We start from the raw sequence: 27,819 nt of genomic DNA on the forward strand, positions 1-27,819 counted from the left end.
AAATGTTCTTTCAAAGCTACAACTTGATCAAAGGCGAGGAATAAATGGCAGGTGATGCATTGATGAAGTGGGAGTCGACCTTGGACTTTGTGTTCATGCCCATGGAAACGACGCTGATCCTATCATAGAAACTTCTCGTATAAAGAATCAATTCATTCTGTAGTTTAAATATGGGATCTGTGATCTTATCCTTTGCAGTCGTGGTCCCGACCATGTTGTCGTACCTTGATTTCATTCGCGGACGAGTTAAAGTACTTGTCTTCTTCAGATCGACACGCCGGTCCAAACCGTAAAGTTGATCTACCTCCGAGTATTATTCCTTGTAGCTCGAGGATATCGCGGAGCTATGGAACTTCTTGTGAGCTCCTCATCAACTATGATATCTTTCTTAGTTCCAGTTGCCTCGTGTTTGAGTTGTTGGACACGTGAGTACATCGATAACTGAATCGAGTACGCATTACGATTCAACAATTTTTAGTAATCTTCCTTGTTTACGAGTTTGTACTTGATCATGTCATTCCAAACTGTTAAGCTACATCGTCATCATCATGTTGTAGCTCGACCTTGCTATCTATACCCTTCATCCCTGGAACACAATACCAATTGTGCGTTAAGCTTGCATCGAGCTTTCCACCTCATGTTGGTTGTCTTGAAAGGCAATCTCAATTCTAAGCGAGCAGTCTTATCTGTGTTTTCGACAACCTCTTGCTTCATCATTCCCTTGCTTGATGTCGTCGCTAAACGATTGCATCTTCATGAAATTTCTCGACAAATGTGTCGTGATCACCATCAGCATTCGGAACTCTTGGAGGGTATCAATTGAATGCATGTTGAGAAATACCATCCTTGCCCCTCGATGATTCTATTATCATCGGCATCATTGTTTACCTTCCCTCCAACACAGACGTGTTCATGTTTGGTGTTGTCCCTTAAGTTCCTTGCTATTCAGCTTATGTTATCTTCTACCTTGGAGTATTACCATCTTTATGTCAAGGATGTCGTGAGAATTGTGCACCTCTTAAGAATTCTTGATATAGTAATACTTCTCGCCATCACGATTCATTTCTTGGTGCCGTGTTGTTTCAAACCGGAATACCAACAAGTGAACCCTGATGTGTGATTCCAATACTTCTGGCAACCCTTTTGCCTTGAGGTTAAGAATTGATTGTTTCATTCTTAGTGTGTTGGGTGTAGGCTCATCATTTTTTTGACATTGGTTGTGCTGCTCCGTCCGTATTTCCGAGCGCACCATTCAACCAATGTTTAATTGTTGTTGTTCCCGTGAACATACGACATTATACCATTTGATTTGACAAATGCTATCTCCTTGGTATAATAAAATTTGGAAACTCATCCCTATCTAAATCTTATGGGATTGCTGTTGAGCCTATCAGCCACACCCTCAACTTCTCTATGTACCACGATGAAGCTCTTGAAATCATTATCCTTGTGCCTAGCTCATGAAGAATATGTGGATAGTAGGAGTGTATTTCCCAAAGTTCACGTGCACTCTTTCCACCGTGAATATGGAAAGTTTTGTTTCGCTTCCTCTCGTGAAATACCAAATCATTCACGCATGTGCGAAGTGTTATATGTTTTGAAGAATTGTTATCTTCACTTGATATAATTTCTCTTAGCACGCCAAGCCACCGACTGATTTGATCAAGGAAAATAAGTTCTTTCATAAGAGCTAATCCAGACTTACACATGGAACCTTGTCATCCTCGATGATGGTTCCCAAAATGAGAACCCAGTTGCCTGTTGAGATAAGAATTTCACGTGGGCACGAATGTCTTGACATGCTGTTCATGTGTCTTACAATCAAACTCATGATTCAAGGATTACTTGTGAAGTTCATACCCTGAGAATCTTACATCTTCATTTTTCTTCTCAGACATCTTGAGTCTGAGGTATCCTAACACCAACCAGATCGGGATCTCGGGCAGATATGATGGTTGTGACATTTTCCAAATAATTATAACTTTGGTCTTTAGGTAAACCGGTACAGTGATGTCTTGTCTAGCACACTGGGTCGGAAGACCTATTGTTATAAATCCTTCCATATGTAAGGTTCGCCATTCTACCATGAGGAAATTGTATGACTTAGCTTTGTAAGTTGTCCCTCCTGGTTCCTCTTTGTATATCCATAAGACCAACCTTTATCTGATGACCATGTCGATGCTACCCCAAGCACGGATGTGGTACTCTAAATTCAACAGGAACAATGGAAGCGCGATGCTAAATTGTTCCTGATCAATTATCCAAACCACATGGTATGGATAAACATGATGATTCTTCTTGTCTCTTTACCAAGATGGTTATGTACTGGATGACCTATCATGTATACCATACTCTATGGTTTCCTCGGGAATGGTATACTCTAATACTTGTGTGTGTGAACACATTTTCCCTTCCCATTGGACTGTTTGATTTTTATTGTGGCATAGCTTATCTAAGCAGTGTTAATTCCCTGCTTAGGTAAAATTCTTGGTGTACAACTCTGTCAGTAAGACCGTGTTACTATTGTGGATAACATTCCGCTAGCCGCCGGTAGACAGAACCTTGCCTATTGGCCCGCCTCGTTTCAACGAGCAGGAAAATGGTTCTATTCGTTCCCCGCCCTTGGTATCGAGGATGTTGCCAACATAACTGACAGGTTATCCTCTGACATGTCGTGTTACCAAGACCATGTAATATGTCACCCCTCTGTCTACTCTCGGCCCACATGATGGACCCATAACCCAAAGTTCCACAGGATTGAAACCTGACTCTCCTGTACACCTTTGACTCCAAAGTATCCTTTACATTTGGCTTCGTATGAAATTCTCGAGCCACCGTTCAATGTACCGATCACTCTTCGGTCTGGATATTATTCAACATGCCGAAGATCAAGTCCGTATTATTCATGAGAATCTGAAGGCTGCTCAGTCTCGTCAGAAGAGTCAGTATGACCGTCATCATCAAGATATGGTCTATCAACCTGGCGAAAAGGCTTATCTTCGTGTCACACCAATGAGAGGTGCACACCGTTTCGGAATCAAGGGCAAGTTAGCTCCTCGTTATATTGGTCCTTTCACTGTTCTCGAAAGGCGTGGAAGAGTGGCTTATCAATTGGAACTGCCGGCGAACCTTTCTCAGGTTCACGATGTCTTCCATGTTTCTCAGCTCCGTCGCTGCTTCAAGGACCCTATTCGAGCAGTGGATCACGATATGCTTGAGCTACAACAAGACCTCTCTTATAAAGAGCATCCGGTCCGCATTCTCGGCCAAGCTGAACGTAAGACTCGTCGCAAGGTCACTAAGTTCCTTAAGGTGCAGTGGTCAAATCACTCTGAAGATGAAGCCACATGGGAACGCGAGGATCATCTTCGTGATGAATACCCCGGGCTCTTTCCCTCTACCTCTTAATTCTCGGGACGAGAATTCTTGTTAGTAGGGGAGAATTGTGACATTCTCGACTTTTGCAACAGTAATTATTGTAATTAAGCTACAGTGATCCTGCGCTAATGATGCCACGTCACCGTTAACTTTATCAATGTTCTCGTGATGGTTGAAACCGAATCATAATTCGAAGCTTCGGGATTAAGTCAAACGTGAAAAGATTTTTTATGTTGTTGAGATAACAACGTCGGGGAGTTATAAATATTCCCTAACAGATTATAATATCAAGTCGGGTACTTTTGGAATCATTGATGATCCCGATATATTAAGAAAGGGGCTTTAACAAAATAAGTAAAGAAATGTAGTAAATGAAACTAAATGAACAAAAGAAAGGACTAAAAGTATAAAAAATACATTATGAAAGAAAGTAAATAAGAATAGAATAATAAAAGGGATTAGAATAAGTAATAATAAAAAAAAGAAAACAAAATAAAACAAAGCAAGAGAAAAAAAAAGAAAGAAAGAAAGCCCCCCCCACTGGCCTGGCTGGGCCAAGAGGCCCAACCGGCCAGGCCCCCCGCGCCCCCTCCCGCGGAACCCTAGCCCACCCCCTCGCAAGACCCTCCCTCCCTCGTCAGCCCCCCTGGGCGCCGCCACTCCCCACCTCTCGCCCCCACCCCCACGAGAGCCCCCACCCCCACGCCAGATCCCCCACTCCCTCCCCTCGATCCAATCGCCCCTGCCCCCCCACTTTCCCCGCGTCGCCCCCCTCCTCTCCACCTCATCCTTCCCCCGGCGGCCTTCCCCCCCGTCGGCCCCTCCTCCCTCCCGCGGCGAGCCCCCCCCGGCGGCCTCTCCTCCTCTCCACCGAGCCGCCCCACCTCACGGCCCTCCATCCCGCCGGCCGCCCCCGGGAGCCTCGTCGGCCTGCCCTGCACCGTCCTCCCCGCCGGTTCCTTCCCCGCCGGCCGGAGCTCACCGCCCCTCCAGATCCGGCGACCGAGCCCCTCCCCGTCGGCGCTTCGGCCGGGGTCCTCACCGGCCACGGCGACCCCGTCACCGGGGCCCTCCCCGTCGGTCCTTCTCCGGTCCACCGCGACCTCCGCGCCACCGGCGGTAACCGCCACCTCGGGCTCCTCCTCGCCGGCACTGCACCATCGGCCTCCTCGTCATCCTCCACAACGGCCACCCCGAGCCTCGCCGCCCCGTTCCCCGGCAACGCCGGTGAGCCCTTTTACGGGCTCCTCCCACCCTCTCCTTCAGTTTTCCGCCCCGGTTCCGTTCCGGAGATTAGTTCCCTTTTCCGACGCCGTTGAGGTCTCGTAGGGTGGTGGAGTTTTGCCCCATTCCTCTCTGTTGAGAGATGAACGGATGAACAGAGAGGGCAGAGATGAGAGTTAAAGAAAAATGAATAAAAACAAGAGATGTATTAGATGCCGTATGTATGTATGTATGTATGTATGTATTCGATACCCGTATTATGTATGTATTTGCGTATATAGGCATGTGGAGAGATACGACATTTGTATGTTTATTTATTTGTGATTAAAATGTGAATTTGGCCTTAGGTCACTTACCGGTGGGGCCAATGCACCCGCTGTCTATGACAGGGAGGCTCCACGCGGTAGTTAATATAAATAAAAAAAATGTTTTATTAAATAAACAAATAAATAAATAGATATAATAATTAAATTAATGAGTTAATGAATTAGTTAAATAAATATATAAGTTAATCTGTTAATTAGAATAATTAATTAACATGATTAGAGAATGACACGCGGGTCCCTCACTAAATTAATGTGATTAAATAATATTTAATCTTAAATAAAACTTGTGCCTATGACGTTCAGGACCCGCTGGTCAGTTGACCGGTCAACTGCTGATGTCAGCCTGACATCGCGATGATGTCATAATAGGATTTTATTAAATCTTATAAATCTGTTTTTAATTCCTAAATAATTAATAAAACTTTGAAAATTAATATTAAATAATCCGTAAGTCAGATCGAAATATTTTCAACATGAAAGTTGATCAGCAAAGCGAGACGAACCCGGGTACACGGCCCGTTCGTCTCTCACGCGTCCCTAGCATAGCAAACATGGAACTTTTCCATCGTTTCCAGTATAACCGGTAGTAGCCCGAGACCCGGAAAATATCGTCAGATATTCTTCCGACCCGTCTATGACGGATGTTGCTGCGTTAGCTCATGTCTAGCCTGCATCTTTTCATGTCATGCTTTGTGTTGCATCGGTGCTATTATTTATTGTTTCTTCCCCCCTCTTCTTACCGGTAGACCCCGAGACTGACGCTGCTGCCGGGTACATCTACGACCCTGCCGATCAGTCCTTTGCCGCAGAGCAGCAAGGCAAGCAAATTCCTCTTGATCATTCCTATATCACCCATGTCTTTCTTTCTACTGCTTGCATTAGTATTTTGCTACTGTTGTAGTTAGCTCCTATATCTGATGCATAGCCTAATTTTGATGAACTGCTACTTTCAGTCCTGTAACTTTAATATGCTTAGTATAGGTGGAGCAGTCATCCCCTCTGACCCCGTAGTTCAGTTGCCCCGCTTGTTTTCAAATCTTGATCTCTGATCGACGAGCCAGACCCGACACAGCACATTCACCCCCCTTCGTTGTGCGACGCTACAGAGATACTATCGGGTACCGAGGGTGACACCTTGCTAAGTACTCCTAATGATATCTCTGTAGTATAGCTAGTCGGTCGTGGTTATCGAGGGTGATTCCTCTTTCACCATTCCCGATGACGCCTCTGTCGTGCAACCCCGCGAGTGTGGGACCCCCGAGGGTGATTCCTCTAAGCCCACCTGGACGGGTACATCGTTCGGGATCCAACGAGGGTGATACCTCGGATTCCCCCGATGTTACAACCACACAGTTACTCGACCATGTTACTGGGATCTTCGGTGATTAGTTGTAAGACGGGTGGACTCCCGCGAGACTGTGTTGCTGGCCTAATTAAAATGCTAATGGATTTGGGTATTTGATCTGGGTTGGTCGGAGACCTTTTCGCACTAACCGGCTATGCGGGAAGAATTATGGGTACTCGGCGTCGCGGTATCAGCCGAAGCTTTTCAGATGCCAACAGTGTAGCGGCGCGCGCCCGAGTGGTCCCGAGATGCATCGCGCTTGTGATTAAGGGATGCTAGGACTGACGTCGGCCGCCCACGCCACGTGCAGGAGCGTGAAGGGGAACTGGGCCCACGAACCCTTTGTGCTTAGGATTTAGACCGGCGGGCTGGCCTCTCTGATTAGTCTTAGGTGGGGTTGCGACGTGTCGATATTCCGAGGCCGGGCAGGACCCAGAAAAGTATGTCCGGCCAGAGTGTTATCGAGCGTGATGGGACATGTGGTGCACCCCTGCAGGGATGAAAATTAACTATTCGGATAGCCGTGTCCACGGTTACAGGACGACTTGGAGTTGTGCCCCGATCTTTTACAACTACAATTGTTACTTAACTGGAATTAGTTTGCCTCGGGATTGCTTCCTCGCAGGGAGTCGAGGGAGGATCTTTCGGCGTGACCTCACTTTAATATTGCTGCAACAATATGACTATTTATGTGTTACCCCTGTTCTACTCTCGTCTATTGCTGCAAGACCCTGAAGATGCTAGTCTTCGATAGGACTAGGCCTTCTCTCTCTATTCTCGCATTGCTGCAGTCAGTCCACACATAACCCCCTTCTATGATACTGGTGCATAATTAGAATAGTTCTGATGTAAGACTTGCGAGTACTTTGGATGAGTACTCACCGCTGCTTTGCTCCCCCCTTGTCCCCTTGATCCGTTTGCTGCGACCAGATGATGAAGCCCAGAAGATGGAGGTCCCCGCCGCCGACGACTACTACCCCGGCGGTGCCTACTACTACGTGGAGGCCGCTGATGATCAGGAGTAGTTAGGAGGTTCCCAGGCAGGAGGCCTCGCCTCGTTCGATCGTTGTATCTTTTGTGCTAGCCTTCTCTAAGGCACCCCATGTTGTTTTATGTCTCTACTCAGATATTTGTTGCTTCCGCTGACTCGTGTGTTTATCGAGCTTTCGTATTCTAGCCCTCGAGGCCCCTGGCTTGTAATATGAAGCTGATGTTATTTTATTTGTGTCTAGAGTTGTGTTGTGATATCTTCCCGTGAGTCCTTGGGTTTGGTCGTACGCATTTGCGTGTATGATTAGCGTACGGTTAAGCCGAGGGCGTCACATCCGGGACCTCCTCGACACCGGTGTCATAGAAAGGGTTAGAAAGAGCAAAATGAAACCGGTGCAGTGCGAGATGTTGTCGTTCGGGAAATAGTCGAATCATGGCCTCCCGACGAGAGGGCCGGCGGTTATGCTCTCGCCCATGGACATTAGCTCTTTTGTGCGCGAGTAGCCCTTGACCATGAGCAGGTCTTTGCATGCCTGGTGCTAGAAACACTAAAGTGTGCCTTCTTCCACGACGTGTCCTCGGGGTTGGCAAGCCTGGTGCGGTTCCTCATCAACATCGAATTCTTTCGTCTACACATGCCCGGTGCTGACAACACTGACATGTTCCATCGTCCACGATGTGTCCACCAAGCCTAGCAAGTCCAGTGAGGTGCCTTGTCAACATCGACTTCTTTCGTCTATGCATGCCCGATGCTCACAACACCGACATGTGCCATCACAATGCTTTGTCAACATCGTATTTTTCCCAGCGCACCCCTACCTCGAGTCCACTGTGCACAAGACTAACTCGGCGCCTCTGTGCCCCCGCGGCTCCACGGTGACTACCTTGACACCGGCCACCCCGACTGGACATAGACCACTTCGTCCCTCGCGCAACTACCTCGACCACGACTATACCATCCTACATTCTCACGTACATCAACATGGGCACAAATATCTAACGTCTTACTTGAACAACCTCGTTGGTTTCCACACTAGCCAGGAATTCCGTCGATGCATCGACCATTACGACTTATGTGTGTGTGTGTGGGGGGGGGGGGGGGGGTATCCGTCGGCTTACATTCTGGTACCTCTTCAGTCTCATCACCTGTGTCGCTACCTTTGTGACTGTGGGGCGTTGTTGAGTATCGTAATTAGTTAGGAAATATAAAATAGACTACGAACTATTTCAGCTTCTCTTGTACTTCAAGTTGATCATGTACATCTATAGGTATAGGCACGAGGCTCAAGCAATAAACATTAATGCCCTTCTCTATTCCTCTTTACGTTTAGAAACAAAAATAAATAAAATTAAACAAGATATCGGCTCTCTGTTGACTACTTACCTACTTCAGTTTGTGTTCCACAAGTTGGTTGACAAAGTCAAAAGACTACGAAAATATAGATGTAAGAGACTAGCTTGCGGTTTGTGCCTAAAAAATGATTTAGTTTGCAGCCTGAGCGATCAGTTATAAGCAATAAAAAGAAGGCAACAACCGCGTCGTGTCTTTGCCTATAGATAAATAAATAATTTCCAAGAGAAGGAGTACTGAGATCTATTAACTTGAACATTTATTTATTCAACCTGACTGACATTTTTACAATAAATAGGCACCGAGCCAGCTGGATTTGGTACTCACAAATTTGATCCCCTATGTGCATGCATACATACCGAGGCACTAATTCTATCCATTTATTATTATTATTTAATTTTGGCACATCAGATTGCAATAGAGATAGCCACCATCAAGACTGAGGGATTTCTCCGTGGTGGCCCTCACCACCACCTCCTGCTCGGGTGACACCATTGCATTCAGTGGGGGCGCTCTATATCCTTCTTGAGCCGTTCGCCGGCGTTGGGATCGAAATTGATCGCTGCAAGTGCAAGCGTATATAAAATACCGTTGTTGACCATTTCACGGACTACGGGAGGGGCCAGAACTTATGTTAGGTAAAAACGAGGCAGCTGAGTACTCACCGCATTCTACGATGGGGCTGGTCGTGATCATCACCGCGACAACGATGAGGAACATGATGGCGAGAAGACGAGCAGATCTTGCCAAGGATGCCATTGTACGCGCTATGACAGGGGGCTGATAACCTATGACAGGGGGCTGGTTATCAGTTTGAGTTGATTTATGCTTCTTCTTAATCTGATTAGTGTGATCTGTCTTGTCCTTGCAAGCCGTGGTATTTATAGTAACAGACATGTATGCAACTGGTTTGGAAGGGATGCACACATGACTAAGTCTAAGGGCACGTGGTGTTATGCCTATATTTAACTAATCGGTTACTCGAAAGGTGAGAACAACAGGTGTGAATGAACGTTTTATTTTGGAACTTGGCCTCGTATATATGACAGTCAAAGCTTCTAGCAGCACACGTGTATTCATGGTAAACACGTAGAATAATTCAGAAACCTTTCACCCAGTTGCTCTATATGGCACATCCATGACATACCAAGTTTTTGCAACTAATGATCAAAGAAATAAAAAAAAAGGAACATCACACCCATTGGAAATTACCCGAAATAGTTACACTTGAGTTTAAACCAACATCAAATATAGTCCGTACGATACAAATGAAAACGACAGTATGATGCAAATATATTACATAAAATTTAAAACTAAAACTAGATAAAACTTTAAAACTAGATAAAACTAGACTACTTTTCATCATTGTCCTCGTTGCTGCCAGGGTTCATATGAACACGTCCGTCCACCCCTCATCGTTCGAGCCTCACAAGATGACCGGGTTCTCCGACTAGGAAATCGCCAAAGCCTTCGGCTTACGCTTCTTGTTGCATTTCGCAAGTCGGTCCGCCCTCCTTCGTGCCCAAAACGCGTGTTCGTCGGTGACATCTTGCGGGAATCGCTCGCGCCACACCGTCATGGCCTGCTCATTCATCTCGGTGATGAGGAGACTGCACTCCCACCTCTGCTTGATGTTGAGGTCCTCCGCGGTGATTAGCCGCGGTGGAGGCGCGTGGGCCTACACCTCCTCGCGCGTCTGAATTTCCGGGAAATTCATCTGAGCCCGTGGCCTCCTGAGCCGCCACGCCGCCGCGTCGTACACGCGGGCGGCAGCTTGGGAGGTCTCGAACGTCCCGAACCCGAGGCGTGTCGGACCGGAGCATATCTCTGCCTAGTACACGTCGAAGGGACGGGCCCAGACACCGCGCTAGCCGGAGCTTCTCCGGGCGCGCGAAGGTATGGCGGCTGCAGGGAAGAAGGCGACGGGGGCGAAGAGAGAGGCGCCAGAGACGACGAAGAATGTCGCAGGGGCAGCGGCGCGGAGAAATCGGCGGGAAGTGGGGGCGGCGGGGCAGAGAAAGCGGCCAAAAATAGCGGTTGGCGGGCTCTAATGCGTTGCTTTAATCGAGCCTGCAACATCACAGACCAAAAGTGCCCCACGCGCACGCAGTATTTTTACTGCGCCGAACTTTCCCGCGAGTCCTGAAGCGCACACACAGGATGCGCGCATGAAAAATGATTTTTCTTCTCCACGCACCTGTTGGAGTTGCTCTAAGGTTAGTTCATCGTCGTTTGCACCACAAAGCGAATAGCTACTTAACAAATGTTCACTAAAAACATACTTGTTTGTTGAGATTTATTAATTAATTCAATTACTTTGCGCTTGGTTGTCTACGTTTCAAGTTAATTAATAATTTGTTCAATTAGTTAAATTAGTTTCCATTTGCTCACCACGTAAACGACAGAAACACCACGAGACCAGCAAGAGAAAAGCACCCACATTCCACACTAGGAATGATTTCATCTCTCCACTAGTAGAAAACATGACTTTAGTCCTGGTTCGAGACGGGCTTTAGTTCCGGTTTTTCAACCGGGACAAAACAATCGGTACCAAAGGTCCAAACCTTTAGTCCCGGTTTTCTTACGAACCGGACCCGAAGGATCTCCACGTGGCCGCTGCGGGGCGTCCAGATAGGAGGAACTTTTGTCCCGATTGATAACAACAACTATGATCAAAAGGCAGCCCCGCGTCAGCAGCTTGCAGGCACTGGGTTTTTTTTTGAAATGGGAAGTTAGGATTTTGGAGGGTTTTATTAGGGGTTTCATATTGTGTTAGCTAGCTACTACATACAGAGAGAAGTGATATCTCTTTCTTCGTGCTTCATCGACGGTAGCTACTACCTATAGAGAGAACTTGATGCTAGCTAGTAAGTAAATGAACGAACCATTAATTACACAACTTCGTCATGAACATATATAGAGAGAAGTGACCTCTTGTTCTCCGTGCTTGGTCGAACAACTCGACGCTACTATGTATAGTACACGATCATGCATATATACAATATATAACATCTCTTGCGATCCCTAACTAGTTAATATCTATCGTCCACCAAAATCGGTAAGGAAATCCTGATGATATGCCCCGTCTGATGGTATGACATGCTCAACAAAGAATCCCGTCAATTCCTTTTGAATTGCTCGTATGCGATCAATTGGTAGGAGTTCTTGCCGCATACGCTCGATCTAATTTAAAGAAGGGCATCAATATATATATATATATATGTATATATATATATATATATATATGTATATATACATATATCAACACAGTTGATGGTAATAAAATAAAAATGTGAAGGGCTACTATCGGGGCTGTTTCCAACTGTACATCTTTGCTTATGAAATCAGCAGGACTGAAACCAGGATAATTAGCGGCCACTACTCCCGATTCAACATCAGTGACATCGGTAAACACCTTGAGAGGGGGGCACGATTGCTTCTGCTGTTCGCCGAGCTAGAGAATTTGTTTCCCACTTCTCGAACCATTGGTGTTTAAGCTTTCCGACTGCTTCGCTTTAGTGTGTGTCTTTTGAATAATTCGCTCATAGTGTGATGGCAGCGGACGTGGTACCGATGGTGGTCTCTCAAGGGCATCCAGATAGCGCTTCGCTTTTACCGGATCAACATTCTCCTTTGGAGGTGGACGTTTAGGTGCAAAATGGGCCTTAGTATAGGCGGCCACGGTTTCCGTGTTTTCCTCGGGAGTCATCTCATATGGTAACTTTGGAAGAGGCTTGAGGCTTGGACCATATTTAAATTTCTTCCCGCCTCTAGTACTCCTAGCCACCGGAGCGGCGGCGTCTCTCTTCGTCAGTTGCTGACGCGCCGGAGGAGGCGGAGGAGCAGGAGGTGGAGTGCGCTCACGCGTCGGAGGAGGTGGAGTTTTGACGAGTTCCCCGTAACCGGACCCCAGGGTTCCCAGAATGTTTGGATCGTAGAAGGACCCAAAATCAGTGACTAATAGCATACAAAACAGGCCAGAATAGGCTAAAAGCTTGAGTTTTGACGAGTTCCCCGTAACCATACCACGGGGTTCCCGAAACATTCGGATAGCAGCGGGACCCAAAATCAGTGACTAGTAGCATAGAAAACTCGCAAGAATAGGCCAAAACTGCGAGTTTTGATGAGTTCCCCATAACCGGACCCAAGGCTCCCGACACGTTCGCATCGCATCGGGACCCAAAATGAACGACTAATAGGATAGAAAAGTGGCCAGAATAGGCCAAAACTGCGACTTTTGATGAGTTCCCCGTAACTGGACCCCGAGGTTTCGCAAACGTTCGGCTCACAGCGGGACCCAAAATCAGTGACTAGTAGCATACTAAACTGGCCGGAATAGCCCAAAATTGCGAGTTTTGACGAGTTCCCCTTAACCGGACCCAAAGGTTCCCGAAACATTCGGATCACATCGAGACCTAAAATCAGTGACTAATAGCATAGAAAACTAACCGGAATATGCGAAAACTGTTAGTTTTGACGATTTCCCCCTAACCGGACCCCGGGGTTCCCGAAACGTTCGGATCCTAGGAGGACCCAAAATCAGTGACCAATAGCATAGAAAACTTGTCACAATAGGCCAAAACTATGAGGTTTGACGAGTTCCACGTAATCGGACCCCGGGGTTCCCAAAACGTTCGGATCGCAGCGGGACCCAAAATTAGTGAGTAATAGCATACACAACTGGCCAGAATAGGTCAAAACTGCGAGTTTTGACGAGTTTCCGTAACCAAACCCCGGGCTTCCCGAAACATTCAGATCGTAGCGGGACCCAAAATTAGTGAGTAATAGCATACAAAACGCACCAGAATAGGCAAAAACTATGAGTTTTGACGAGTTCCGTATAACCGGACCCAGGGGTTCCCGAAATGTTCAGATCGCATCGGGATCCCAAATCATTGACTAGTAGGATAGAAAACTGTCCGAAAGAGGCCAAAACTGCGAGTTTTGACGAGTTCCCCGTAACCGGACCCCGAGGTTCCGGAAATGTTTGGATCACACCGGGACCCAAAAATCAATAGCTAATAGCTTATAAAACTGGCCGGAATAAGCCAAAACTGCGAGTTTTGACGAGTTCCCCGTAATCGGACCCCGAGGTTCCGAAAAAGTTTGGACCACAGCGGGACCCAAAATCAGTGACTAATAGCATACAAAACTGGCCGGAATAGGCCAAAACTGCGAGTTTTGTTTAGTTCCCCGTAACAAGACCAAGTATTCCCGAAACATTTCGATCACATCGGGATCCAAAATCAATGACTAATAGCATACACAACTAACTGGAATAGGCCAAAATTGTGAGTTTTGACGAGTTCCCCGTAACCAGACCCCGAGGTTCCCAAAACGTTCGGATCACAACGGGACACAAAATCAGTGACATACAAAACTGGCCGGAATAGGCCAAAACTGCGAGTTTTTACGAGTTCCCCGTAACTAGACCCAATGGTTCTCAAAACATTTGGACCACATTGGGGCCCAAAATCAGTGTCTAATAGCACACAAAACTGGCTGGAATAGGCCAAAGCTGCGAGTTTTGACGAGTACCCCGTAATCGGACCCTGGTGTTCCCGAAACGTTCGGATCACAGCGGTACCCAAAATTAGTGACTAATAGCATACAAAACTAGCCAGAATAGGCCAAAACTACGAGTTTTGACGACTTCCCCGCAACCGAACCCCAGGGTTCCCGAAACGTTTGGATCGCAACGAAACCCAAAATCAGTGACTAATAGCATACTAAACTGGCCGGAATAGCCCAAAATTGCGAGTTTTGACGAGTTCCCCGTAACCGGACCCAAGGGTTCCCGAAATAGTCAAATCACATCAAGACCCAAAATCAGTGACTAATAGCATAGAAAAGTGGTCGGAATAGGCCAAAAGTGCGAGCTTTTACGAGTTCCCCGTAACTGGACCCTGAGGTTCCGCAAACGTTCGGATCACAGCGGGACCCAAAATCAGTGACTAATAGCATACTACACTGTCGGCATAGCCCAAAATTGCGAGTTTTAACGAGTTCTTCGTAACCGGATCCAAGGGTTCCCGAAAGATTCGGGTAACATCGAGACCTAAAATCAGTGACTAATAGCATACAAAACTGATCGGAATATGTGAAAACGGTTAGTTTTGACGATTTCCCCTTAACCGGACCCCGGGGTTCCCGAAACGTTCGGATCCTAGGAGGACCCAAAATCAGTGACCAATAGAATAGAAAACTGGCCACAATAGGCCAATACTATGAGGTTTGACGAGTTCCACATAACCGGACCCCGGGGTTTCCGAAACGTTCGGATCGCAGCGGGACCCAATAATAACCAAGACGTATATGAAGGAGATGCCAACATAAAACACCTTTTGAACTATGGTAAGCTTGGGACTAAGGGCAGCCAAACCACCAGTTGGAAGCCGAGAAGAAGCAACAGTTACAAACTGGCAGAATGCATGCTGTTGATCAGGGGTAAATTTCGCCATGATCTCGAGTAGCTTCGCCATGATCTCGAGTAGCTGCAGACAACGAGAGGATCAAGATATCATTAAACATATACAGTGCCAGATTAAGGTATAGGAAAATAAGGGTGTACTTACATTTATAATGCCAGGACTTTTAGGAGTAAACCGGTGATCAAATTTTATGTTATCCACCAGTGATTTGGCCTGCAGCAATCAAGGCCAGTTCAGTGGAAATGTAACAGGACACAAGTGAAATCAAGAGAGGGAGATGAAGCGTTACCTCCCATATTTCTTGACGACCACATATTAGATAGTCAAGCTCTTGAGGTGAAAATATTTGGAGGGATGAGATATCAAAGACCTAAAACAAAGAAAAGTACACAGTCATTTAGGAAAAGTAAATAAGTCTCGATACATCTACACAATGATTAAAAGGAGTTGACAAGCGAACAGAATGAGGTCGCACCTGGCTAAAACCTGATATGAAAGCTTCAACCTGCTTCATAATCCCTGACTTCACTGTCGCATCGACTACCAAAGAAACATACTCCTCTAGGTTGTGGATATTAACCTAAGGGAAAGAATAAACTCTATTTATCACTTCCCGCATAAAAAGAAGAGCAAATGTGAACACGAAATCCCTAACATGAACACATCACTTACAATTATGTTTTGCTCGCCTTCTTTGAGAACATAATCAGGAAAACCTGGAAGAGTAAAAGCTAAACACAGGTCCTCGATAGGAGCTCCACGGAGGGAATTGAGGAAGAACAACAAAGAACCGAAGAGGAACCAGACAATCATGGCGAAGGAATTTTTCTCGAATTAACAAAGTCCGGCGAGGTTTATATTTGACCTCTGGTGATCATTAGATGTATTAATTCATGTGTCGGAGGTAGTTACCACTAACTGGTAGACATCATTTTCCATATATATGGTCATACGAAAAATTCTATGATATATACATAACGTCTACAGTATATGATGGTGTAAAATATGTTTGAAATGAAAAATAGAAAATGAAAAGCAAAAATAATAAACAATAAACCCTAAAACCCAAAACCCCAAAGCACCAAAGCCTTTACTCCCGGTTGGTGCCCGCGGTGCGAGCTGCCAACCACGTGGATGTGTATTAGTCCCAGGTCGTGGCCAACCGGGACTAGGGGGGCTTTAGTCCCAAGTTATTAGTCCCGGTTGATGACCCGGGACTAAAGGCCCTTACCAACCAGGACTACAACCTCGTTTTCTACTAGTGGGTGGATCAGGCAGCGAGCACACACCGGTGCGCGACGAAGGCCTCGTTGCCGACCTCAAATGTCACATCAACGCCCACCTTACTCTGAAGGAGAGCGCTAACACGTTGATGTATGTCCGGCGGGAGCACCTCCGTGCCGTCAAGACCACCGACATTATCATCTCAAGGGCGTATGTTCTTGTAAACCTGTCGTTGCCCTAGCTCGGAGCGTTGTGGGCTGCGAGCTAAACCAGTACTAGAATGTACCTTCTCGACCTAGTCGTCGAGACTTAAATAAACTTTGCATCCGGGACCTCCTCGACACCGGTGTCATAGAAAGGGTTAGAAACAGCGAAATGAAGCTGGTGCAGAACGAGATGTTGTCGTTCGGGAAATAGTCGAATCATGGCCTCCCGACGAGAGGGCCGGCGGTTATGCTCTCGCCCATGGACATTAGCTCTTTTGTGCGCGAGTAGCCCTTGACCATGAGCAGGTCTTTGCATGCCTGGTGCTAGAAACACTAAAGTGTGCCTTCTTCCACGACGTGTCCCCGGGGTTGGCAAGCCTAGTGCGGTTCCTCATCAACATCGAATTCTTTCGTCTACACATGCCCGGTGCTGACAACACTGACATGTTCCATCGTCCACGATGTGTCCACCAAGCCTAGCAAGTCCAGTGAGGTGCCTTGTCAACATCGACTTCTTTCGTCTATGCATGCCCGATGCTGACAACACCGACATGTGCCATCACAATGCTTTGTCAACATCGTATTTTTCCCAGCGCACCCCTACCTCGAGTCCACTGTGCACAAGACTAACTCGGCGCCTCTGTGCCCCCGCGGCTCCACAGTGACTACCTTGACACCGGCCACCCCGACTGGACATAGACCACTTCGTCCCTCGCGCAACTACCTCGACCACGACTATACCATCCTAAATTCTCACGTACATCAACATGGGCACAAATATCTAACGTCTTACTTGAACAACCTCGTTGGTTTCCACACTAGCCAGGAATTCCGTCGATGCATCGACCATTACGACTTATGTGTGTGTGTGTGGGGGGGGGGGGGGGGGGGTATCCGTCGGCTTACATTCTGGTACCTCTTCAGTCTCATCACCTGTGTCGCTACCTTTGTGACTGTGGGGCGTTGTTGAGTATCGTAATTAGTTAGGAAATATAAAATAGACTACGAACTATTTCAGCTTCTCTTGTACTTCAAGTTGATCATGTACATCTATAGGTATAGGCACGAGGCTCAAGCAATAAACATTAATGCCCTTCTCTATTCCTCTTTACGTTTAGAAACAAAAATAAATAAAATTAAACAAGATATCGGCTCTGTGTTGACTACTTACCTACTGCAGTTTGTGTTCCACAAGTTGGTTGACAAAGTCAAAAGACTACGAAAATATAGATGCAAGAGACTAGCTTGCGGTTTGTGCCTAAAAAATGATTTAGTTTGCAGCCTGAGCGATCAGTTATAAGCAATAAAAAGAAGGCAACAACCGCGTCGTGTCTTTGCCTATAGATAAATAAATAATTTCCAAGAGAAGGAGTACTGAGATCTATTAACTTGAACATTTATTTATTCAACCTGACTGACATTTTTACAATAAATAGGCACCGAGCCAGCTGGATTTGGTACTCACAAATTTGATCCCCTATGTGCATGCATACATACCGAGGCACTAATTCTATCCATTTATTATTATTATTTAATTTTGGCACATCAGATTGCAATAGAGATAGCCACCATCAAGACTGAGGGATTTCTCCGTGGTGGCCCTCAGCACCACCTCCTGCTCGGGTGACACCATTGCATTCAGTGGGGGCGCTCTATATTCTTCTTGAGCCGTTCGCCGGCGTTGGGATCGAAATTGATCGCTGCAAGTGCAAGCGTATATAAAATACCGTTGTTGACCATTTCACGGACTACGGGAGGGGCCAGAACTTATATTAGGTAAAAACGAGGCAGCTGAGTACTCACCGCATTCTACGATGGGGCTGGTCGTGATCATCACCGCGACAACGATGAGGAACATGATGGCGAGAAGACGAGCAGATCTTGCCAAGGATGCCATTGTACGCGCTATGACAGGGGGCTGATAACCTATGACAGGGGGCTGGTTATCAGTTTGAGTTGATTTATGCTTCTTCTTAATCTGATTAGTGTGATCTGTCTTGTCCTTGCAAGCCGTGGTATTTATAGTAACAGACATGTATGCAACTGGTTTGGAAGGGATGCACACATGACTAAGTCTAAGGGCACGTGGTGTTATGCCTATATTTAACTAATCGGTTACTCGAAAGGTGAGAACAACAGGTGTGAATGAACGTTTTATTTTGGAACTTGGCCTCGTATATATGACAGTCAAAGCTTCTAGCAGCACACGTGTATTCATGGTAAACACGTAGAATAATTCAGAAACCTTTCACCCAGTTGCTCTATATGGCACATCCATGACATACCAAGTTTTTGCAACTAATGATCAAAGAAATAAAAAAAAAAGGAACATCACACCCATTGGAAATTACCCGAAATAGTTACACTTGAGTTTAAACCAACATCACATATAGTCCGTACGATACAAATGAAAACGACAGTATGATGCAAATATATTACATAAAATTTAAAACTAAAACTAGATAAAACTTTAAAACTAGATAAAACTAGACTACTTTTCATCATTGTCCTCGCTGCTGCCAGGGTTCATATGAACACGTCCGTCCACCCCTCATCGTTCGAGCCTCACAAGATGACCGGGTTCTCCGACTAGGAAATCGCCAAAGCCTTCGGCTTACGCTTCTTGTTGCATTTCGCAAGTCGGTCCGCCCTCCTTCGTGCCCAAAACGCGTGTTCGTCGGTGACATCTTGCGGGAATCGCTCGCGCCACACCGTCATGGCCTGCTCATTCATCTCGGTGATGAGGAGACTGCACTCCCACCTCTGCTTGATGTTGAGGTCCTCCGCGGTGATTAGCCGCGGTGGAGGCGCGTGGGCCTACACCTCCTCGCGCGTCTGAATTTCCGGGAAATTCATCTGAGCCCGTGGCCTCCTGAGCCGCCACGCCGCCGCGTCGTACATGCGGGCGGCAGCTTGGGAGGTCTCGAACGTCCCGAACCCGAGGCGTGTCGGACCGGAGCATATCTCTGCCTAGTACACGTCGAAGGGACGGGCCCAGACACCGCGCTAGCCGGAGCTTCTCCGGGCGCGCGAAGGTATGGCGGCTGCAGGGAAGAAGGCGACGGGGGCGAAGAGAGAGGCGCCAGAGACGACGAAGAATGTCGCAGGGGCAGCGGCGCAGAGAAATCGGCGGGAAGTGGGGGCGGCGGGGCAGAGAAAGCGGCCAAAAATAGCGGTTGGCGGGCTCTAATGCGTTGCTTTAATCGAGCCTGCAACATCACAGACCAAAAGTGCCCCACGCGCACGCAGTATTTTTACTGCGCCGAACTTTCCCGCGAGTCCTGAAGCGCACACACCGGATTCGCGCATGAAAAATGATTTTTCTTCTGCAGCGCCTGTTGGAGTTGCTCTAAGGTTAGTTCATCGTCGTTTGCACCACAAAGCGAATAGTTACTTAACAAATGTTCACTAAAAACATACTTGTTTGTTGAGATTTATTAATTAATTCAATTACTTTGCGCTTGGTTGTCTACGTTTCAAGTTAATTAATAATTTGTTCAATTAGTCAAATTAGTTTCCATTTGCTCACCACGTAAACGACAGAAACACCACGAGACCAGCAAGAGAAAAGCACCCACATTCCACACTAGGAATGATTTCATCTCTCCACTAGTAGAAAACATGACTTTAGTCCTGGTTCGAGACGGGCTTTAGTTCCGGTTTTTCAACCGGGACAAAACAATCGGTACCAAAGGTCCAAACCTTTAGTCCCGGTTTTCTTACGAACCGGACCCGAAGGATCTCCACGTGGCCGCTGCGGGGCGTCCAGATAGGAGGAACTTTTGTCCCGATTGATAACAACAACTATGATCAAAAGGCAGCCCCGCGTCAGCAGCTTGCAGGCGCTGGTTTTTTTTTGAAATGGGGAGTTAGGATTTTGGAGGGTTTTATTAGGGGTTTCATATTGTGTTAGCTAGCTACTACATACACAGAGAAGTGATATCTCTCTCTCTTCGTGCTTCATCGACGGTAGCTACTACCTATAGAGAGAACTTGATGCTAGCTAGTAAGTAAATGAACGAACCATTAATTACACAACTTCGTCATGAACATATATAGAGAGAAGTGACCTCTTGTTCTCCGTGCTTGGTCGAACAACTCGACGCTACTACGTATAGTACACGATCATGCATATATACAATATATAACATCTCTTGCGATCCCTAACTAGTTAATATCTATCGTCCACCAAAATCGGTAAGGAAATCCTGATGATATGCCCCGTCTGATGGTATGACATGCTCAACAAAGAATCCCGTCAATTCCTTTTGAATTGCTCGTATGCGATCAGTTGGTAGGAGTTCTTGCCGCATACGCTCGATCTAATTTAAAGAAGGGCATCAATATATATATATATGTATATATATATATATATATATATATATATATGTATATATATATATATATCAACACAGTTGATGGTAATAAAATAAAAATGTGAAGGGCTACTATCGGAGTTGTTTCCAACTGTACATCTTTGCTTATAAAATCAGCACGACTGAAACCAGGATAATTAGCGGCCACTACTCCCGATTCAACATCAGTGACATCGGTAAACACCTTGAGCGGGGGGCACGATTGCTTCTGCTGTTCGCCGAGCTAGAGAATTTGTTTCCCACTTCTCGAACCATTGGTATTTAAGCTTTCCGACTGCTTCGCTTTAGTGTGTGTCTTTTGAATAATTCGCTCATAGTGTGATGGCAGCGGACGTGGTACCGATGGTGGTCTCTCAAGGGCATCCAGATAGCGCTTCGCTTTTACCGGATCAACATTCTCCTTTGGAGGTGGACGTTTAGGTGCAAAATGGGCCTTAGTATAGGCGGCCACGGTTTTCGTGTTTTTCTCGGGAGTCATCTCATATGGTAACTTTGGAAGAGGCTTGAGGCTTGGACCATATTTAAATTTCTTCCTGCCTCTAGTACTGCTAGCCACCGGAGCGGCGGCGTCTCTCCTCGTCAGTTGCTGACGCGCCGGAGGAGGCGGAGGAGCAGGAGGTGGAGTGCGCTCACGCGTCGGAGGAGGTGGAGTTTTGACGAGTTCCCCGTAACCGGACCCCAGGGTTCCCAGAATGTTTGGATCGTAGAAGGACCCAAAATCAGTGACTAATAGCATACAAAACAGGCCAGAATAGGCTAAAAGCTTGAGTTTTGACGAGTTCCCCGTAACCATACCACGGGGTTCCCGAAACATTCGGATAGCAGCGGGACCCAAAATCAGTGACTAGTAGCATAGAAAACTCGCAAGAATAGGCCAAAACTGCGAGTTTTGATGAGTTCCCCATAACCGGACCCAAGGCTCCCGACACGTTCGCATCGCATCGGGACCCAAAATGAACGACTAATAGGATAGAAAAGTGGCCAGAATAGGCCAAAACTGCGACTTTTGATGAGTTCCCCGTAACTGGACCCCGAGGTTCCGCAAACGTTCGGCTCACAGCGGGACCCAAAATCAGTGACTAGTAGCATACTAAACTGGCCGGAATAGCCCAAAATTGCGAGTTTTGACGAGTTCCCCTTAACCGGACCCAAAGGTTCCCGAAACATTCGGATCACATCGAGACCTAAAATCAGTGACTAATAGCATAGAAAACTAACCGGAATATGCGAAAACTGTTAGTTTTGACGATTTCCCCCTAACCGGACCCCGGGGTTCCCGAAACGTTCGGATCCTAGGAGGACCCAAAATCAGTGACCAATAGCATAGAAAACTTGTCACAATAGGCCAAAACTATGAGGTTTGACGAGTTCCACGTAATCGGACCCCGGGGTTCCCAAAACGTTCGGATCGCAGCGGGACCCAAAATTAGTGAGTAATAGCATACACAACTGGCCAGAATAGGTCAAAACTGCGAGTTTTGACGAGTTTCCGTAACCAGACCCCGGGCTTCCCGAAACATTCAGATCGTAGCGGGACCCAAAATTAGTGAGTAATAGCATACAAAACCGCACCAGAATAGGCAAAAACTATGAGTTTTGACGAGTTCCGTATAACCGTACCCAGGGGTTCCCGAAATGTTCAGATCGCATCGGGATCCCAAATCATTGACTAGTAGGATAGAAAACTGTCCGAAAGAGGCCAAAACTGCGAGTTTTGACGAGTTCCCCGTAACCGGACCCCGAGGTTCCGGAAATGTTTGGATCACACCGGGACCCAAAAAATCAATAGCTAATAGCATATAAAACTGGCCGGAATAGGCCAAAACTGCGAGTTTTGACGAGTTCCCCGTAATCGGACCCCGAGGTTCCGAAAAAGTTTGGACCACAGCGGGACCCAAAATCAGTGACTAATAGCATACAAAACTGGCCGGAATAGGCCAAAACTGCGAGTTTTGTTTAGTTCCCCGTAACAAGACCAAGTATTCCCGAAACATTTCGATCACATCGGGATCCAAAATCAATGACTAATAGCATACACAACTGACTGGAATAGGCCAAAATTGTGAGTTTTGACGAGTTCCCCGTAACCAGACCCCGAGGTTCCCAAAACGTTCGGATCACAACGGGACACAAAATCAGTGACATACAAAACTGGCCGGAATAGGCCAAAACTGCGAGTTTTTACGAGTTCCCCGTAACTAGACCCAATGGTTCTCAAAACATTTGGATCACATTGGGGCCCAAAATCAGTGTCTAATAGCACACAAAACTGGCTGGAATAGGCCAAAGCTGCGAGTTTTGACGAGTACCCCGTAATCGGACCCTGGTGTTCCCGAAACGTTCGGATCACAGCGGTACCCAAAATTAGTGACTAATAGCATACAAAACTAGCCAGAATAGGCCAAAACTACGAGTTTTGACGACTTCCCCGCAACCGAACCCCAGGGTTCCCGAAACGTTTGGATCGCAACGGAACCCAAAATCAGTGACTAATAGCATACTAAACTGGCCGGAATAGCCCAAAATTGCGAGTTTTGACGAGTTCCCCGTAACCGGACCCAAGGGTTCCCGAAATAGTCAGATCACATCAAGACCCAAAATCAGTGACTAATAGCATAGAAAAGTGGTCGGAATAGGCCAAAACTGCGAGTTTTTACGAGTTCCCCGTAACTGGACCCTGAGGTTCCGCAAACGTTCGGATCACAGCGGGACCCAAAATCAGTGACTAATAGCATACTACACTGTCGGCATAGCCCAAAATTGCGAGTTTTAACGAGTTCTTCGTACCCGGATCCAAGGGTTCCCGAAAGATTCGGGTAACATCGAGACCTAAAATCAGTGACTAATAGCATACAAAACTGATCGGAATATGTGAAAACGGTTAGTTTTGATGATTTCCCCCTAACCGGACCCCGGGGTTCTCGAAACTTCGGATCCTAGGAGGACCCAAAATCAGTGACCAATAGAATAGAAAACTGGCCACAATAGGCCAATACTATGAGGTTTGACGAGTTCCACATAACCGGACCCCGGGGTTTCCGAAACGTTCGGATCGCAGCGGGACCCAATAATAACCAAGACGTATATGAAGGAGATGCCAACATAAAACACCTTTTGAACTATGGTAAGCTTGGGACTAAGGGCAGCCAAACCACCAGTTGGAAGCCGAGAAGAAGCAACAGTTACAAACTGGCAGAATGCATGCTGTTGATCAGGGGTAAATTTCGCCATGATCTCAAGTAGCTTCGCCATGATCTCGAGTAGCTGCAGACAACGAGAGGATCAAGATATCATTAAACATATACAGTGCCAGATTAAGGTATAGGAAAATAAGGGTGTACTTACATTTATAATGGCAGGACTTTTAGGAGTAAACCGGTGATCAAATTTTATGTTATCCACCAGTGATTTGGCCTGCAGCAATCAAGGCCAGTTCAGTGGAAATGTAACAGGACACAAGTGAAATCAAGAGAGGGAGATGAAGCGTTACCTCCCATATTTCTTGACGACCACATATTAGATAGTCAAGCTCTTGAGGTGAAAATATTTGGAGGGATGAGATATCAAAGACCTAAAACAAAGAAAAGTACACAGTCATTTAGGAAAAGTAAATAAGTCTCGATACATCTACACAATGATTAAAAGGAGTTGACAAGCGAACAGAATGAGGTCGCACCTGGCTAAAACCTGATATGAAAGCTTCAACCTGCTTCATAATCCCTGACTTCACTGTCGCATCGACTACCAAAGAAACATACTCCTCTAGGTTGTGGATATTAACCTAAGGGAAAGAATAAACTCTATTTATCACTTCCCGCATAAAAAGAAGAGCAAATGTGAACACGAAATCCCTAACATGAACACATCACTTACAATTATGTTTTGCTCGCCTTCTTTGAGAACATAATCAGGAAAACCTGGAAGAGTAAAAGCTAAACACAGGTCCTCGATAGGAGCTCCACGGAGGGAATTGAGGAAGAACAACAAAGAACCGAAGAGGAACCAGACAATCATGGCGAAGGAATTTTTCTCGAATTAACAAAGTCCGGCGAGGTTTATATTTGACCTCTGGTGATCATTAGATGTATTAATTCATGTGTCGGAGGTAGTTACCACTAACTGGTAGACATCATTTTCCATATATATGGTCATACGAAAAATTCTATGATATATACATAACGTCTACAGTATATGATGGTGTAAAATATGTTTGAAATGAAAAATAGAAAATGAAAAGCAAAAATAATAAACAATAAACCCTAAAACCCAAAACCCCAAAGCACCAAAGCCTTTACTCCCGGTTGGTGCCCGCGGTGCGAGCTGCCAACCACGTGGATGTGTATTAGTCCCAGGTCGTGGCCAACCGGGACTAGGGGGGCTTTAGTCCCAAGTTATTAGTCCCGGTTGATGACCCGGGACTAAAGGCCCTTACCAACCAGGACTACAACCTCGTTTTCTACTAGTGGGTGGATCAGGCAGCGAGCACACACCGGTGCGCGACGAAGGCCTCGTTGCCGACCTCAAATGTCACATCAACGCCCACCTTACTCTGAAGGAGAGCGCTAACACGTTGATGTATGTCCGGCGGGAGCACCTCCGTGCCGTCAAGACCACCGACATTATCATCTCAAGGGCGTATGTTCTTGTAAACCTGTCGTTGCCCTAGCTCGGAGCGTTGTGGGCTGCGAGCTAAACGAGTACTAGAATGTACCTTCTCGACCTAGTCGTCGAGACTTAAATAAACTTTGCATCCGGGACCTCCTCGACACCGGTGTCATAGAAAGGGTTAGAAACAGCGAAATGAAGCTGGTGCAGAACGAGATGTTGTCGTTCGGGAAATAGTCGAATCATGGCCTCCCGACGAGAGGGCCGGCGGTTATGCTCTCGCCCATGGACATTAGCTCTTTTGTGCGCGAGTAGCCCTTGACCATGAGCAGGTCTTTGCATGCCTGGTGCTAGAAACACTAAAGTGTGCCTTCTTCCACGACGTGTCCCCGGGGTTGGCAAGCCTAGTGCGGTTCCTCATCAACATAGAATTCTTTCGTCTACACATGCCCGGTGCTGACAACACTGACATGTTCCATCGTCCACGATGTGTCCACCAAGCCTAGCAAGTCCAGTGAGGTGCCTTGTCAACATCGACTTCTTTCGTCTATGCATGCCCGATGCTGACAACACCGACATGTGCTATCACAATGCTTTGTCAACATCGTATTTTTCCCAGCGCACCCCTACCTCGAGTCCACTGTGCACAAGACTAACTCGGCGCCTCTGTGCCCCCGCGGCTCCACAGTGACTACCTTGACACCGGCCACCCCGACTGGACATAGACCACTTCGTCCCTCGCGCAACTACCTCGACCACGACTATACCATCCTACATTCTCACGTACATCAACATGGGCACAAATATCTAACGTCTTACTTGAACAACCTCGTTGGTTTCCACACTAGCCAGGAATTCCGTCGATGCATCGACCATTACGACTTATGTGTGTGTGGGGGGGGGGGGGGGGGGTATCCGTCGGCTTACATTCTGGTACCTCTTCAGTCTCATCACCTGTGTCGCTACCTTTGTGACTGTGGGGCGTTGTTGAGTATCGTAATTAGTTAGGAAATATAAAATAGACTACGAACTATTTCAGCTTCTCTTGTACTTCAAGTTGATCATGTACATCTATAGGTATAGGCACGAGGCTCAAGCAATAAACATTAATGCCCTTCTCTATTCCTCTTTACGTTTAGAAACAAAAATAAATAAAATTAAACAAGATATCGGCTCTGTGTTGACTACTTACCTACTGCAGTTTGTGTTCCACAAGTTGGTTGACAAAGTCAAAAGACTACGAAAATATAGATGCAAGAGACTAGCTTGCGGTTTGTGCCTAAAAAATGATTTAGTTTGCAGCCTGAGCGATCAGTTATAAGCAATAAAAAGAAGGCAACAACCGCGTCGTGTCTTTGCCTATAGATAAATAAATAATTTCCAAGAGAAGGAGTACTGAGATCTATTAACTTGAACATTTATTTATTCAACCTGACTGACATTTTTACAATAAATAGGCACCGAGCCAGCTGGATTTGGTACTCACAAATTTGATCCCCTATGTGCATGCATACATACCGAGGCACTAATTCTATCCATTTATTATTATTATTTAATTTTGGCACATCAGATTGCAATAGAGATAGCCACCATCAAGACTGAGGGATTTCTCCGTGGTGGCCCTCACCACCACCTCCTGCTCGGGTGACACCATTGCATTCAGTGGGGGCGCTCTATATCCTTCTTGAGCCGTTCGCCGGCGTTGGGATCGAAATTGATCGCTGCAAGTGCAAGCGTATATAAAATACCGTTGTTGACCATTTCACGGACTACGGGAGGGGCCAGAACTTATGTTAGGTAAAAACGAGGCAGCTGAGTACTCACCGCATTCTACGATGGGGCTGGTCGTGATCATCACCGCGACAACGATGAGGAACATGATGGCGAGAAGACGAGCAGATCTTGCCAAGGATGCCATTGTACGCGCTATGACAGGGGGCTGATAACCTATGACAGGGGGCTGGTTATCAGTTTGAGTTGATTTATGCTTCTTCTTAATCTGATTAGTGTGATCTGTCTTGTCCTTGCAAGCCGTGGTATTTATAGTAACAGACATGTATGCAACTGGTTTGGAAGGGATGCACACATGACTAAGTCTAAGGGCACGTGGTGTTATGCCTATATTTAACTAATCGGTTACTCGAAAGGTGAGAACAACAGGTGTGAATGAACGTTTTATTTTGGAACTTGGCCTCGTATATATGACAGTCAAAGCTTCTAGCAGCACACGTGTATTCATGGTAAACACGTAGAATAATTCAGAAACCTTTCACCCAGTTGCTCTATATGGCACATCCATGACATACCAAGTTTTTGCAACTAATGATCAAAGAAATAAAAAAAAAGGAACATCACACCCATTG

General features: G+C 46.4%; 1 protein-coding gene and 3 long non-coding RNA genes across 4 annotated transcripts; all 4 read right to left on the reverse strand.

The window, feature by feature from the left end:
• Positions 1–8,851: 8,851 nt before the first annotated feature.
• Positions 8,852–9,765, reverse strand: LOC123401986. Its single transcript, XR_006611211.1, has 2 exons — positions 9,280–9,765; positions 8,852–9,176 (listed from the first exon to the last, which is right to left on the reverse strand). It is a non-coding gene; the product is annotated as an uncharacterized LOC123401986 (long non-coding RNA).
• Positions 9,766–17,859: 8,094 nt separating this feature from the next.
• LOC123401987 lies at positions 17,860–18,865 on the reverse strand. The gene is made up of 2 exons (XR_006611212.1): positions 18,279–18,865; positions 17,860–18,175 (listed from the first exon to the last, which is right to left on the reverse strand). It is a non-coding gene; the product is annotated as an uncharacterized LOC123401987 (long non-coding RNA).
• A 5,221-nt stretch (positions 18,866–24,086) lies between these two features.
• LOC123404832 (E3 ubiquitin-protein ligase UPL3-like) lies at positions 24,087–25,066 on the reverse strand. Its single transcript, XM_045098780.1, has 5 exons — positions 24,725–25,066; positions 24,528–24,632; positions 24,342–24,422; positions 24,157–24,265; positions 24,087–24,115 (listed from the first exon to the last, which is right to left on the reverse strand). The coding sequence occupies exons 1-5, from the start codon at positions 24,863–24,865 to the stop codon at positions 24,087–24,089; spliced, it is 465 nt and encodes a 154-aa protein (XP_044954715.1). The 5' UTR covers positions 24,866–25,066.
• Positions 25,067–26,852: 1,786 nt separating this feature from the next.
• LOC123401988 lies at positions 26,853–27,766 on the reverse strand. The gene is made up of 2 exons (XR_006611213.1): positions 27,281–27,766; positions 26,853–27,177 (listed from the first exon to the last, which is right to left on the reverse strand). It is a non-coding gene; the product is annotated as an uncharacterized LOC123401988 (long non-coding RNA).
• Between the last annotated feature and the right edge of the window lie 53 nt (positions 27,767–27,819).

Source organism: Hordeum vulgare, chromosome 6H (assembly GCF_904849725.1).
Source record: "Hordeum vulgare subsp. vulgare chromosome 6H, MorexV3_pseudomolecules_assembly, whole genome shotgun sequence".
NCBI classification, from domain to species: Eukaryota; Viridiplantae; Streptophyta; class Magnoliopsida; order Poales; family Poaceae; genus Hordeum; species Hordeum vulgare.

What these genes read in the sequence shown, in the direction of transcription:
- LOC123404832 (XM_045098780.1), bottom strand. Translation starts at nt 24,865, where the DNA reads ATGATTGTCTGGTTCCTCTTCGGTTCTTTGTTGTTCTTCCTCAATTCC. An exon ending in TCATATCAGGTTTTAGCCAG is followed by an intron (nt 24,423 to 24,527) that starts GTGCGACCTCAT and finishes TCTTTGTTTTAG; the next exon opens with GTCTTTGATATCTCATCCCT. An exon ending in GTCGTCAAGAAATATGGGAG is followed by an intron (nt 24,266 to 24,341) that starts GTAACGCTTCAT and finishes TGATTGCTGCAG; the next exon opens with GCCAAATCACTGGTGGATAA.